Raw genomic sequence first — 14216 nt, forward strand, 5'->3', positions numbered from 1 at the left:
CGTCACATGGCCCTTGTTCGTCGTGCATATCAGACACTTTGGCGCCGATTTACACTCCCTGACGAAGTGGCCTTCTACTCCGCATCTTCTGCAGAGCTTGCTCCTATCCGGGCCTTTGCATGCCCACGACTTGTGGCCTCGTCCGAAACACCTGAAGCACACTTCCGGCGGCTCACATACACTGAGCGGGCACTCCGACCATCCGACTTCGACCATGCCCTTAGCAGTCGCTTTCTTCGCTTCCCCGACTGGAAGCTTGATCGTCGCGATCTGCATACCTGCTGGGCCTCGCCTCATGCGGATCGATGCGCATGGCGCGTCCACATTACACTGCTGTTTAAGAACAGCAGAGAGCTCCTCCGCGGTGGTGATCTCATCCAAGTTCTTACACTGGATGGTCATCTCCGGCGTCAGAGCCCTCACCCGCACTTTTTCACCAAGCACCTCCTGTGCTAGAGCCGTGTAGGAAGAGCCCTTGTTAACGGCATTCTTCTTCAGCTCTAGCATCATCTCTCCAGTCCTAGTGCGCCGGATGCTTTTAACATCCGCACCTAGTCCCGAGAGACGAACCTCGCTCCGCATAGCCCGCAGCACCTCTGCGTAGCTATTGCCCTCTGCTTTGAGCACCAGTGCGTCGCCTTTGGTACGCTTACGCGCAGGCTTCGCCTTGGTTTTGCTCAAAACCTTCTCCCTTTCTACGCGCCCGCGCTTGCCAACCGTGATCCAAGGGTTCACCTTCCCTTGGACCGGTTGGTCACTGCTACCGCTCTTAGCAGTCTCGCCTCGGGGTTTCGGCTCTTTGCCCCGAGCCCGTTTCGCGACCGGCTTGGCGTTGCTCGCACTACGCGGGCGTTTGCCACTCACCGGCCGCTCCTCGTCCATCGATCTCGGCCGTTTGGTTTGGGCCGAGATTTTTCCGCTCTCTGCAGCCCCACCTGGCTGCACCTTGCACACACTCTCCGTGGAGGAGCGGTCCGTTTGCGTGGACCTCTCCTCTCTACCCGCACTACGATCAAACAGGAGATCGTACTCCCTCCGGGCCTGGGCGACCGAATCGCGGAGCCTCAGCAGACCTTTTTTAAGGTCTTTGCTGATGTTGTTCCGCCCACTGGTGTATCCGATCAGCTCGTCGAGCTGTTCGGAGACCACCAGCAGCTTCGGAAGTCCATCCCTATTGCGAGTCAGCGCACGCGTGAGCTCGGCTCCACTCATCTGCGTGTCCTCTATTGCCGACCCGACCCTCGGAGTGCCGTACTCCGACACTTGCGGGGATTCTACCCTCGACGCCTGCGTTGGTGATCTGACCAGTCCGCTTTTCGCGAACGGGTTGATCACCTCACCCTCCACGTTCTCAGATTCCCTAATTAGATACGTCTCCATCACTGCTGTAAGGGTCCCCCTTAGAGCCGCTATCCCTCACTGCCACTGAAGTAGTCGCCCAAGGATCCCGGTGGTTATCTATGCAAGCAGGGAGGCCACCCACGGGTTGGCACAGGCCCTTATGGGACCTGAGCTCAGAGCCAGGATCAGCGCAAATCAGGATACTTCAACTGAACCTACCTCCACCCAGTTAGTTTCCTAAGCTGGATACAGTTCGGGAACGTACTCTAAGGCCTTGCCAAGGTTTTATGGGACGGAAGGCGGCTCCGACATTAGCCCATCCGTCGTTTCAGGTCAGTGTCACCCGGCCCTACTAAGAGGATAGAATGCCGTCACCACCAGCACTCCTCTACTCCGCGGTCCTCTTAGAGTGTACCATCTCGTTGACCAGTATCGTCGCGCGCCAGTATATCGTAATCAGGAGCTTACTGACATCGCTCCTGATGTGCCCGAGGCACCCCTGACTAGGCTATGGCACTTTGGAAGCGGTGCCGGTTCGCTTGAACAGGGTTGATGCTTCCGGATGTGTGGTATTTCTGAAGAGGCCCAGCAGAGCCCACTGCTGAACCCCCGCCACGCCTAGGCAAACCCCGCTTGAACAGTTCGTGTGCAGCGCACATGATGCTCGGTCACCTTGCGATGCCAAAGGTGGTGAGTCCTCACTGATGTTAGAACATGCTTCGCTTAAGAAACGCCATCTTAAGCTCCCACCGACTTATTGACGTTTCTCTTTGTAGTCCTGACCTAACAAGTAGTTCGAACTGGAGAGTAGACGATGGCTACACTCACAGCGATCACCTGACAGTTCACCACAGTATCGACCACAACAGCAGCAGGCAGCGGGTAGGGAAAGAGGGGGGTTGACCAAAGCCAAGCCCCCGAAGGTGGAAGACGTCATACTTCGACGAAAGGGGTTTTTAGGAAGGCCCCGCCCGCCGTGAGCGAAACCTACGGCGCGACGAGCTGGAAGCGGTGCTCTCGCGTGCGTGCGATGCGGCCATGCCATGCGAGTCGATCCTAGCAATAAGAGACCACCGGCTTACTCCTCCCTGCTTGCGGACCTGCGCCGCACCTGCTTACGGGCTAGGCGGCGGATGCAGCGAGCACGATCTGAGGAACAGCGAAACAAATGACGGATGGTGTTCGCCGCTGCAAAAGCCGCACTGAAAACCAAGATAAGGGCAAGCTAAAGGCCTTTTTCGAGGGTCTCTGTCAGAGTGCCAATGCGAATCCGTGGGGTGATGCCTACAGGATCGCGATGGTCAAGACAAGAGGTGTAATGACTTATACAGAGCAATCTCCAGAAATTTTGGAGGGGATCCTCGAGAACATCCAGTGGAACTTGCGGAAATAGCAAAGTCCCTTAGCGTAGGTAAGGCCGCAGGTCTGAACGGAGTTCCGAACCTGGCCTTGAAAGTAGCTATTGCAGTGTGTTGTTAAATGATCTGAGACGTGAATCGGTTGAATCCATAAATTTATTTCCGATGTGGATTTAGGATTATATAAATTACTAGCTGTACCCGGCAAACTTTGTCTTGCCTACTGCGTTTTTTGACGTTTCAAGTCCCTAGCCAAGCGCCCAAGCCCCAGTTCAAAATGTATGAAAGCTGGTTTTCAAAAACTCTCAATTTCCCCATGTTTTAGGCCTCATAAACCTTCCTTGTGTGAAAACTAACTGAATAAAATTTAGACGACCCAAATCGGACCATTCGTTCGTTAGTTATGCGCGGTCCCACGTATGCCACTGCATTTTTATATATATATAGATTCCTGGTAAATGTGGAGAAAGTTTGGGTTATATTAGGAAAATGTACAATATCAATAGTATTAAGTGCTTACTGTTGATGATTCACACTGTTTCGTCTGTCTCAGACATCTTTGCATTTAGCACGTATTCGCAATCTAAATGTTAAACAAACTAATTTGAATAATTGAGTTTCGAACAATATGTATATTCCACATTTACCCAAACAGCGCACAATAATAATTCAAGTTGTGCGGATTCTAATCAACACTGGGAAATTGTTGCATGTAACTGCCTGTAGTATTTAAGGAGTATTAGGTTTAGAAAGACTAAGATGCACTTCAGGTTATTCGTTTTATGTTACCTAATTTAAGCAAAAATATTAGAATTAAGAATTAGGAATTAGAATTGAGAAAAAATCAACGGAGTCTCAAAAAACACAGCTTCACTCTTTGTTGCTCGATGCGATTGTTCCATCGCCTACGCGTACTGTCAGGTATTGTTCAGCTCTTATAGCTGACAATCCCTCGGTTGATGCAAGGGTGCGTCTCGATCGTTCGAGGGGCTCGCCGATCGACTGGGCGCTCCTAACAGCAGTGACTCCTGAGATGTTCAGGTCTGCTATGCAAAAAAATACCTGGGCGAGGGAGTTTTCCCTGAAGTATGGAAGATACAGAGCCTGGTTCTATTGCCAAAGATGGAGAAACCACCCGGAGAACCGTCGATATATAGACCAATATGCTTGATCGACACGGCGGGGAAGGTGCTCGAAAAAATTATCATTAACAGAATGTTGAGGGGCACCGAGGGTGTAAATGGTCTCTCGAGCAACCAGTTCAGCTTCCGGAAGGTAAGGTCGACCGTAGACGCTATCCTGTAAAAACCGCTGAGATGGCACTCCAGCGTAGGAGGAGGGGAATTCGCTACTGTACAGTAGTGCCTCTGGATGTGAGGAACGCGTTCAATAGCACCAGTTGAGCGGCTTTTGCTGATGACCCCCTGTGACTGGGGATATCCGGATACTTGTACAAGATTCTCGGAAGTTACTTCCAGAATCGAGTGCAAGTTCACGACACAAAGCTTGGTCGGAAGAGCTTTCACATTACCTCAGGAGTTTCGCAAGGTTCCATCTTGGATCCGGTGCTATGGAATATCATGTACGACTAGGTGTTGGTTGAAGCTGCCGGTTGGAGTGGAGATCGGCGGTTTGGATGACAACACTACGCTGGAGATCTTAGATAAATCAATCGAAGAAGTGGAATTGACTACTGTCCACCCGATGGCAATTGTGGAGGACTGGATAAGTTTCCATCAAACTGGGATTGGCTTATCAAACAACTGTGGTGGTTATTAACAACCGAAAGTCGAAGCAGCCAGCGATGATCGGTAAATGTACACTCCCGTTCAAAAGTTTGGGGTCATCCCCTCAAAAACATGTCATTTTTTAGGCCCATATCTCCGCCAATTTGCGTCCGATTTCAAAACCCTAGGTTTTATTCAAAAGATATTTAAACAGTCAAAGAAACTTTGAACATGATTTAAAAGAAACTTTTTCAAAAAATTTTGTATGTAAACTTAACCCAAAGTTGCCATATTTAAAAAAAAAAAATTAATATGAACTTACGGCAGTGTCGCTGGAAGTTGGGTCGACCAAATTTTAAGATGAGAGCGGTAATATGACCCATTTTCTATTAGCTTTCAACTGCTTTTTACAGAACTTAGCTAAAAAATCTAGAAAAAAAAGTTATTAAGTAAATTAATCCTTGATGTCATCGACCAAAAGTTTGGGGTCACCCCTCAATATGATGTATCGGCCAAAAGTTTGGAGTCACTTTCGTAAAACATGGAAAAGTGATTTGGTGATATCTTCGTCATCTGTTGTTCATTTTGAATTATTTTTGGCTCATTTCAAAGATAATCAACTAAATTTACGTTTAATGTCTTCAACTTAACGTATTTAACGATTTTTTTTATATAAAAATGTTATGTAAAGTTAGCACATTTTACCACGCTTCAAAAAATGAGGCAACTTTACGTTAAGTTTTAGTATGTAAATTTCAACAAATATGCGAAGAGACGAACCAGCCAAGGGCTGAAAGTCTCTCTAATAAAGACAAATCAATCAATCAACAAATATGTGTGGTTCAATGCCTATGCAGTAAGTATCGTTCATTTTGTTTCAAATAAGCCAAGAAGAATTAAAATTGAATAAAAGATGACAAATTTATCAACAAATGGAAAAGTATGTTTTACGATAGTGACCCCAAACTTTTGGCCGATACAGCATTTTGAGGGGTGACCCCAAACTTTTGGTCGATGACATCAAGGATTAATTTACTCAATAACTTTTTTCTAGATTTTTTAGCTAAGTTCTCTAAAAAGCAATTGAAAGCTAATAGAAAATGGGTCATATTACCGCTCTCATCTTAAAATTTGGTCGACCCAACTTCCAGCGACACTGCCGTAAGTTTATATTCATTTTTTAGAAAATTTGGCAACTTTGAGTTAAGTTTACATACATTTTTTTGAAAAAGTTTGTTTTAAATCATGTTCAAAGTTTCTTTGACTTATTATCTTTTGAATGAAACTTAGGGTTTTCAAATCGGACGCAAATTGGCGGAGATATGGGCCTAAAAAAATGACATGTTTTTGAGGGGGTGACCCCAAACTTTTGAACGGGAGTGTAATTGCATTGTTACTTCGAAGCCCTCCGCCAAACACTTTGGGGTGATAATAGACTATGAATTAGCATCAGTCCTGCAAAATATCAGTCTCAGTGCCTGTTTTTCAGCCGAAAATGAATGACTGCGGCGGTCGTTTTCAGTTCCTCGATGTGAGAACTGACAGAGTCCGAGAGCTCCATTCGTGAGCGACCCAACCAGATCAATTCCCAATCATCCACACACTACTCTTGCTGAAAGGCCATTCGTCTCAAGCGGTGGCTTGTGAGAGTGAGTGCCCTATACGTTAGCACGGGTGAAAACACTCAACTACAGAAAATTGAATGGAAATTTAGCCCTGTCAGCTCTCGCTTTCAGCACGCTGCGTGCGAGTGTGAGTACCTATTTCATTTCGATCCCGTGTTGCTGATCGGAAAGCAACTTTGACAGGAAAACCAAAACAGAGAAAACGAAAAAAGCAAAATATCGCTATCATAAAGGCCTGTCGAAAAATTGCAGCACTGATTAGCATACCTTAGATTGCCCCGTTGGTTATGCCTACAAGGGTGGCCAAGAAGAAAAAAACGGGGCCAAATTTAGCGCCTAAGCAAATGAGAATGTTTCATGCAGCACTGTTTTCGACGAACCATCAAAACATGATTGTGGAACCGAAGAGCAAAATAATCACTTTAAAGTGGTGCGTTTCAAAGTTTAATTCGCAACCGCTCAAAGTTAAAGAGTAGAACGGCCTCACAAAATCCGTGTTACTCCCGCACACGTCCAGCAGAAATTTCCGCTGGCCCCAAGGGCCGGCTCCAGAACCGACGAACCATAATAAACTAAAATCTTTATTAGCCAAGTTTTCTTTCCGTCTGGACGCGCATTGATCCCAAGGCGTTTCGGTCGGTTTTCAAGCTCCAACCATTGCATTGTTCCTTTCCACTGCTGCCCATCTGTTCCAGTAAGCACGTGAAGATTTGTGAGGTGAGAGGAAATGATGAGTGGGTTTTGCGATAAATGATAGACTTGGTGTTACACGGTGTGAAGTGATGAAACGGGATGGTTGCTTTTTTTGGTGCGTGGGTATTCAGAAGAGAAACACTGTCGGTTCCACCCTGTTTGGAACTACTTTTGTGTGGACATTTTAGGGAAAGCAACGCAAATAAATTTTGGTATACAGTGTGAGAAAAGACAGGGAAATTGTAAATAAAAACCGAAAGAAAAGCTACCGAAATTAAACAAAGGGAAGCAGGCTGAACTTAAACAAAAAATGAGGAAGGAAGTCACGATAGTTTTAAAATGTTAGACCTGACAGCCTTTAGAACCAGGAATAGGTTCCCACACACAGGTACAGAAAGAATGAGCGGAAAGAATGAGTGAATGAGCGTGTGTGAAAGAGCGAAATGTAAATAGTTCCTGGAAAAATGCATCGCTTCCTCCGGCGCTGACCATTCGAGCACGAAACGGAAGCGGAAGCTGATGTTTCGGATTTCCCAGCACTTCTAGCCAAAGTGGGTTCGTTGTTGTTTTGGAATGATTTAAATAACAGTCCGTCGTCGGTTGGGAGGGTTGCAAATTGAATATCCCCCACGGATTAGGGAGTTATGTACCTAAACCTTAAGCCGCCCGGATAGAAATGAAGGAAGCAAAGGAAAAAGAACAAGAAGGTAGAGTACACTTACCAACGCAGGGATTATGGTTAACAACGCTAAATATTTTATCACATCTGCGCTTCATGTGGTTGTTCGGACAGATACAGCCGAACATCGGCGATAATCGCAGATTAGTCCATGCTTCGTAGCACAATTCCCTGTTCGATCGATGGTTGGTGGCGAGTGGCGGTGGCATTGTTGAGTTGTTGATCCGGAAGTTGTTTGTTGTTGCGTTTGGAAGAGAAGAGAAGAAAACAAGAAGACGAATGGCTTGGTGAGATAACTTGGTTTTGCGATGCACACTACAGCACAGCAGCAACACGGTAGGACCCGCTTGCTGTTGTGGCTTGGTGCTGTTCTTGTTGAGCTGCAGCAACAGCAATGAGAGGGGTTTTTTTAGTGGAGGGCGGTTTAAAAGTTTCCACTTGGTTGTGGGATTTTCGTTCGTTCGGTTAGTTTACACTGTTTTCTTTATCACGCGGTTCGGTTTGTCGGTTTTGGTGGTTTCACGGTCTGCAACAGCGTGCGATAGCTGTGTGAAAAAGTTTATGTATTTATTCGACGTACAGCAACTCACATTGACGCTATGTTTGATTAAATAAACCTTATTATCCATAACCATTTCATAGTCCCCTTAATGCTAAAACAGGCTAACTCTAAATTAAAGCCTAATGAACATATTCGAAGGTGGTCATTTCATTATGATTATAAATGACAAAACTATTCATCATTGCCGGGCCCGTGGCGCAGTGGCTACACGTTCGCTTCATAAGTGGATGGTCATTGGTTCGATCCCAGCCCCGGCACTTCGTCAGTTGCTCTTTTCCCCCCGAAAGCGGCTGGCACTTGATCCTCTTCTGAACTCTCATAGCTCAAACGGACCCACATAATTGGATATCGGCGAACGGCAACCCATAATGAACGACCCCCAACCGGACTGGAAAAGGAACAACAGCCACACATCATTTCATCGTTGTGCTCATCATTCTACCAAGGACAAGGTAGAAAAGTGAAAGCAGCACAAAGGCAAACCAGTTCGATATAGTAGAATCACAGACAAACAGACGTCTCACTCTACTCACTTCCCATCGTTTAACTTTTTAACGGATTATTCAAATATTCCGTAGTTCGCAAATCACTCGCTCATGGCGCTCGCATCGTTTTTGCTCCTGTTTGACGTTTGCTCACTACCGCCATCTACTCAGTGGATTTGCGTACCACAGCATAAATAGCATTGGGCGATTATGTTTGCGTGACGATGATTTTTGTCGCATTTTCTTCTAAGTGACACGTCTGTTTGTCTGTGGTAGAATATCAATATAATAGAATACATTTAGGCACTGTACAAAGTGTAAGTGCAGTCGCCAATTGGAATCGCTCACGTAGTGCCCTAGTGGACAAAAGAGCTGTGAAAATGGCTAGATACTGTGCGTATCTGATCGTGTCTCAAAAATCAAGTCAATGGGTGAAACATTGACTGAGTTATAGCAGCAAGTGCCCAAATGGTCCCAGACCCTATCATAAACTAACACTACAGTTTTAAAATTGTTGATGTTATTAAAGGTTATGCGCCCGATTCTCAGCAAAAATGTTGGAAACTTTCACCTACCCCGATGCCAAAGGGGATTTGGCTCTATGAATCTCGGTATCCGGTTTTTCAGTTATGATGATGCAGGAAACGCCAAACTGTACTATTGGTTCCAAGAATCATCGCTTTTGGGGTGTGTTGTTCGGGTTCGGCTTCAATTCAATTCAATTGTAAAGTCTAGCTTTTGGAATTAAGTGAAACTTTCACTTGGCTGGTTAAGCCGCAAAAATCGATCTTCTCCTTCTTGTTTATGGCTCTACGTCCCCACTGGGACTTGGCCTGCCTCTCTTCAACTTAGTGTTGTTTGAGCACTTCCACAGCTATTAATTGAACGGCTTTCTTTGCCTGCCATGGCATGAATATGCATACAGGGTGTCAGGCTCCTGAGTGCGAACTTTTTAAAAGGTGCCAGAGGACCATAAATGGTGAAAAAAATGTTCTAGGCATATGGTCAAATCTCAACCGTTGCGTAGTTATTGAACTTCCATGTGTTTAACTATTATTGCCTAACCTGGCGATAACTTTAAAATGTTCATCTCTCTCTTCTTGGCGTAACGTCCTCATTGGAACAAAGCCTGCTTCTCAGCAGTGTTCTATGAGCACTTCCACATTTATTAACTGAGAGCTTCCTCTGCCAATGACCATTTTGCATGCGTATATCGTGTGGCAGGCACGATGATACTCTATGCCCAAGGAAGCCAAGGAAATTTCTTTTGCAAAAAGATCCTGGACCGACCGGGAATCGAACCCGTCACCCTCAGCATGGTGTACTGTACCTAAAAATCATGTCATGTAACCTTCCTGGAAAACCGACGTTTTCCATAAGGTTAGAAAGTTACATTTTTCAAGAGTCAACCGACGTTTCCCGTAAGGCAAAAAGCCAATAAATTTCCTGTGTACATGAAACACTTGAGTTTACATTTTCTCTTCATATTTCTTCCGCCACATGTTTTCAAAGCAGAAACAAAACGATTCCGTGTCGTGGGTCAAATTTCAAACCTTTTCAAACATGCACTGATTTTTGACAACATGCCCTACAAGAAATTAAACACCATCGTTCAACAACGCGTGTGGCAATTGTTGAACGATGATGACATACTTTTCGAGGCATGCGTTAAGCACCATGCTGTGTTTGGAAATGCCCATTCTTGGCAATAGTCTTTTTGTTTAAATGAATTTGTCCAGGCTCCACCCTCAGGCGATTTTGTAAGTTAGCTGCTAAGTTTCTTTGATCAATAAAATCATTCTCAATCTGATCGTCGTTGTATGAAGAAAATCCAAAGATATTATAATGGTCGTGCTGAATACCCGTGCGTTTACCGCCTCGGCTATATGGGCCCTATAAAATGTTCATATTAATCGCAGTTTTTTCACCCTTATTCGAAAAATTATTGAATTGTCTATCAAATGGCATCTTTTAATCTATTGGTTTAGTTAAATCTGAGACGAGACTCGTGAAGAAGTAAAAAGCAACGTCATGTGTAGCTCAAATGCAGCTGTCAGTTGTAGCCCGTTTGATTACGTTACCTAAAACAATAAAAGTATTGCTATCCAAGATGATAGCAAAATTCACTCCGAGCAGCATTTTCTTCTGTTGTGCAGTCAAAAATAAAATGTAAAATAAATTAAACAAAATATTCCAATGCTTACTTTGCTTGGCGACGCAAAAATTCACCTAAACATAATTTTGTGCGTGAGTGGGATTCATTCATACTGCATGTGAGATGTTGCGGTCACGTACGTGTTTGAACCACCAGCCCAAAATATAATGTCAACACAGAAAGGAAGAAGAAAAAAATAACAAACTGTTGGAAAAGAAGACCGTCTTCGCGAGTCTCGTCTCAGAGTTAAATAACTAAGTTTTCTAGAGCAAATAGCTCAAAAGTAGTATGTTTTAATTTATTTTTGTAAATTATCTTTGAAAAAATGCGTAATAATTTAAAATTCTTTCTTAGGCAAAGTTTTGGTCCCTGTTCTACTCTACAATTCGTTCTTTGACATCAAACTTCTATCTGTTGTCGTTTTCTTCCAATTTATATTTTAACATCGCATTTTAGATCATAAATTTGCAACTGTCAAGGTAAGCCCTTTTTAGCGCACTGTGCTGCACATTTAAATCGAAATTTCAAGAAAACGATAGGTGCTAGAAGTTTGGTGTCAAAGAATTAACTGTGGAACAGGGACCACAACTTTGCCTGAGAAAGAATTTTAAATTATTACGCGTTTTTCAAAGATAATCGACAAAAACAAATAAAACACACTACTTTTGAGCTATTTGCTATAGAAAACTTAAATATTTATTAACTAAACCAATTAATTCAAAGATGCCATTTGATAGAACATTCAATAACCTTTCGAATAAGGGTAAAAAACGCGATAAGTTTGTCCATTTTTAAATTATAGCCTGTAAGGCAATAATAATCAAAAACACGAAAAGTTCAATAACTACGTAACGGTTTAGATTTGACCATATGCGTAGAACAATTTTTTTCACCATTTATGGACCTCTATCACACTTTAAAAAGTTTGCACTCACGAACCTAACACCCTGTATTGTGAGGCACGTACAATGATACACTATGCCCAGGGAGTCGAGAACATATTCCCGACTGGAACGGAAATCGAACCCATCGTCTCCGCATTGGCGATCCATAGCCTTAACCACTAGGCTAACTGGAGACCGCAAAAACCGATAATTAGTTAAATAATTACAGTCGAACCTCCATTGTTCGATGTTCTTGACTCAATATCGACTCATGGAGGAAAATTTTTCCATACTGAAAAATAATTTCTGGGTTACTATGATAGTCCCCCAAAAAGCTTCCCAAAGAATTTTTGTTCCACTACTCGATATTTCCTTGAGTCGATGGTCCCTTCAATATCGACTCATGGAGGTTTTACTGTACAAGCAATTTGGATTTTTTTTGGTATGGGGAAGATGTCTGGATGGCAATCAGAATATCTAAGATGGTGGTCTAAAATCCAAGATGGCGTCTCTTCAATGGAGTTTTAGACTTTAAAACTATGCAATAGGGGTATATTTGGTATGGAAAAAATTTCTTGAGTCCAAAATGGCGACCAGAATATCCAAGATGGCGACTCAAAATTTAAGATGAAGTCTGTTTAATGGAAATCTAGGCTCTAAAATGATACAATATGGAAATATTTGGTAAGGGGAAAAAATCTGGAGTCCAAAATTAGCGGTTTGGTTTGGTTTGGTGTAACGGTGGACCGTAACTTTGGTAGAACTTACAGAATAAACGTGCTCGTTATTAAAGATCCCGGTACACTCGGTCTAATATTTGTCCAAAAAAGAAACCAATGCTCAAACATCTTGTTTGACTCGATCTTATTTTCATTAGTGCCATTAGATATTGATGTTTAGTTCATTCCTTGTCAAAGATTTGACCATGTTTATTTGAGACCTAAGTATTATCATTTTTCTTTGCCTATTGACCATTTTGCATTTATATACCGTGTGAGAAAGCTCTTTGATACTTCATGCCTAAGAAGGTCCAAAATAATTTAATTACGAAAAGATCCCACACCAACTGGGGATCGATCCCGTCACTCTCAGCCAACATATTCTTGCCAAATTCCCGTTTTAGATGAATAGGCCAACTACCACCACTTTAGGATCAGCCATCTTGAACAGCATCATCAGGAATTAGCTTCTATCCAGAAAAAAAGCTTATGTACCTAAAATTTCTATCTACGATCCATTTATCACATTTCTCGTCATTCTTCACTATCGTGGAAGCTCAACCGACAAACCGCTGGAAATCCCACACCACTTCGGTTTATCACCGTCTGATCGATCACATAGAAACGGATTAAAATCGATATTAATTACGGATAATTCCACCCAAAACCACACTTCGCAACGGCTCAACCACGGACTTCCCCTATATGTATATGTATATATCATCTTCACACCCCCACAACCACCCCCGGTCGGTTCATTTCACCACTGCGGTGCGGTGCCGTTAGTGCCGATGCGATGTTTGGTCCGTGATTGGCGTTAAATTTCACGCTCAAGGGCAAAAGTAAATGCGGTTATTCCACGCGCTTATCAAGGGACCAACGTCACCAGCCAACACAAGACTACACGCCAGCGTAATCCTTCCAATAGTCCTCCTTGGTCATCACTTCCCCGCCGTCATCGCATCGTCATAAACGATCAAGTGCTTAATGATGAGCCGGCCAGCCGGCTTCGACACCACCGCACCGTCGTCGCGTCGTCATTGACTGCAGCAACCACGTAAGCACACCACCGATGGTCGATGGGAGACAGTGGTTTGTAAACTTTTTTCGAAATTGGAATTCATATTCTGTTGTTAATCTATCAAACCGCAATGCTTGGGCATCTCTGGTGAAACGGTATGAATAACGAAAAGTGCCTTGCACAAAATGAGAACAAATTGAACTGAGGTGGGCAGAGTAACACTGCCAACAGCATTGCAGACTATGAGATGCGCCCTTAGAACTTTATCAATACTAATAGTGGAAGCTCCTCTTGAATCACACATATTTAAAACTCTACAGAGAGCCACTTAAAGCCCTTCCGAAACCCCCTAAGATCTCCTGAAACTTCTCTTAAACTCTTATAAAGCCTCTTGAAACTCCCTGAAACCCCCAAGAAACCCCAGTGTAATCACTGAAACTCACTGAAACCCATTTAAACACTTTTCAGCCCAAGCATTTCTCGTAAAACCCTTTGAAAATCTCGGGAACCCCCTAAACTGCTCCGACAACTAGCCTAAGAAACGCCTTCTGAAATCCTTTGGTCCATCTGCGACTTCCTGGGGGACAGCTCCTGAATTCCCCTGAAATGCTGTGAAACTCCATGTATGGGGGATTTCCTTCCGAGACTCCTACAGGAATTCCTCACGGGATTCCTCCAGGATTTCCTCCAGGATTTCTTCCAGGATTTCCTCCAGGATTTTCTCCAGGATTTCCTCCAAGGATTCCTCCAGCAATTCCTACAGGGATTCCATCAGCAATTCTTCCAGGGATTCCTCCAACAATTGCTACAAGGAATCCTCTAGCAATTCCTTCAGGATTCCTTTAGGAATACCTCCAGGTATTCTTCCAGGAATTCCTCCAGGGAATCTTACAGGGATTCCTCCAGGGAATCCTCCCAGCCAACCACATATCGTAAATCATTGTGTGGAACAAATCGTATATTTTCA

General features: G+C 44.0%; 1 protein-coding gene across 6 annotated transcripts in view; it reads right to left on the minus strand.

Moving 5' to 3' along the window:
• LOC109400030 (uncharacterized) overlaps positions 1-14216 on the minus strand; it is a 1200131-nt gene that overhangs the window by 170118 nt on the left and 1015797 nt on the right. For 5 of the 6 annotated variants that reach the window (XM_062846297.1, XM_062846295.1, XM_062846296.1 and 2 more), the window contains exon 6: positions 7467-7594. In XM_062846297.1, the coding sequence (XP_062702281.1) occupies positions 7467-7594 (128 nt within the window). Of the gene's footprint in view, positions 1-7466; positions 7595-14216 lie in introns of those variants that run through there. The other variant, XM_062846294.1, reaches the window with a different exon arrangement.

This window comes from Aedes albopictus, chromosome 1, assembly GCF_035046485.1.
Source record: "Aedes albopictus strain Foshan chromosome 1, AalbF5, whole genome shotgun sequence".
NCBI classification, from domain to species: Eukaryota; Metazoa; Arthropoda; class Insecta; order Diptera; family Culicidae; genus Aedes; species Aedes albopictus.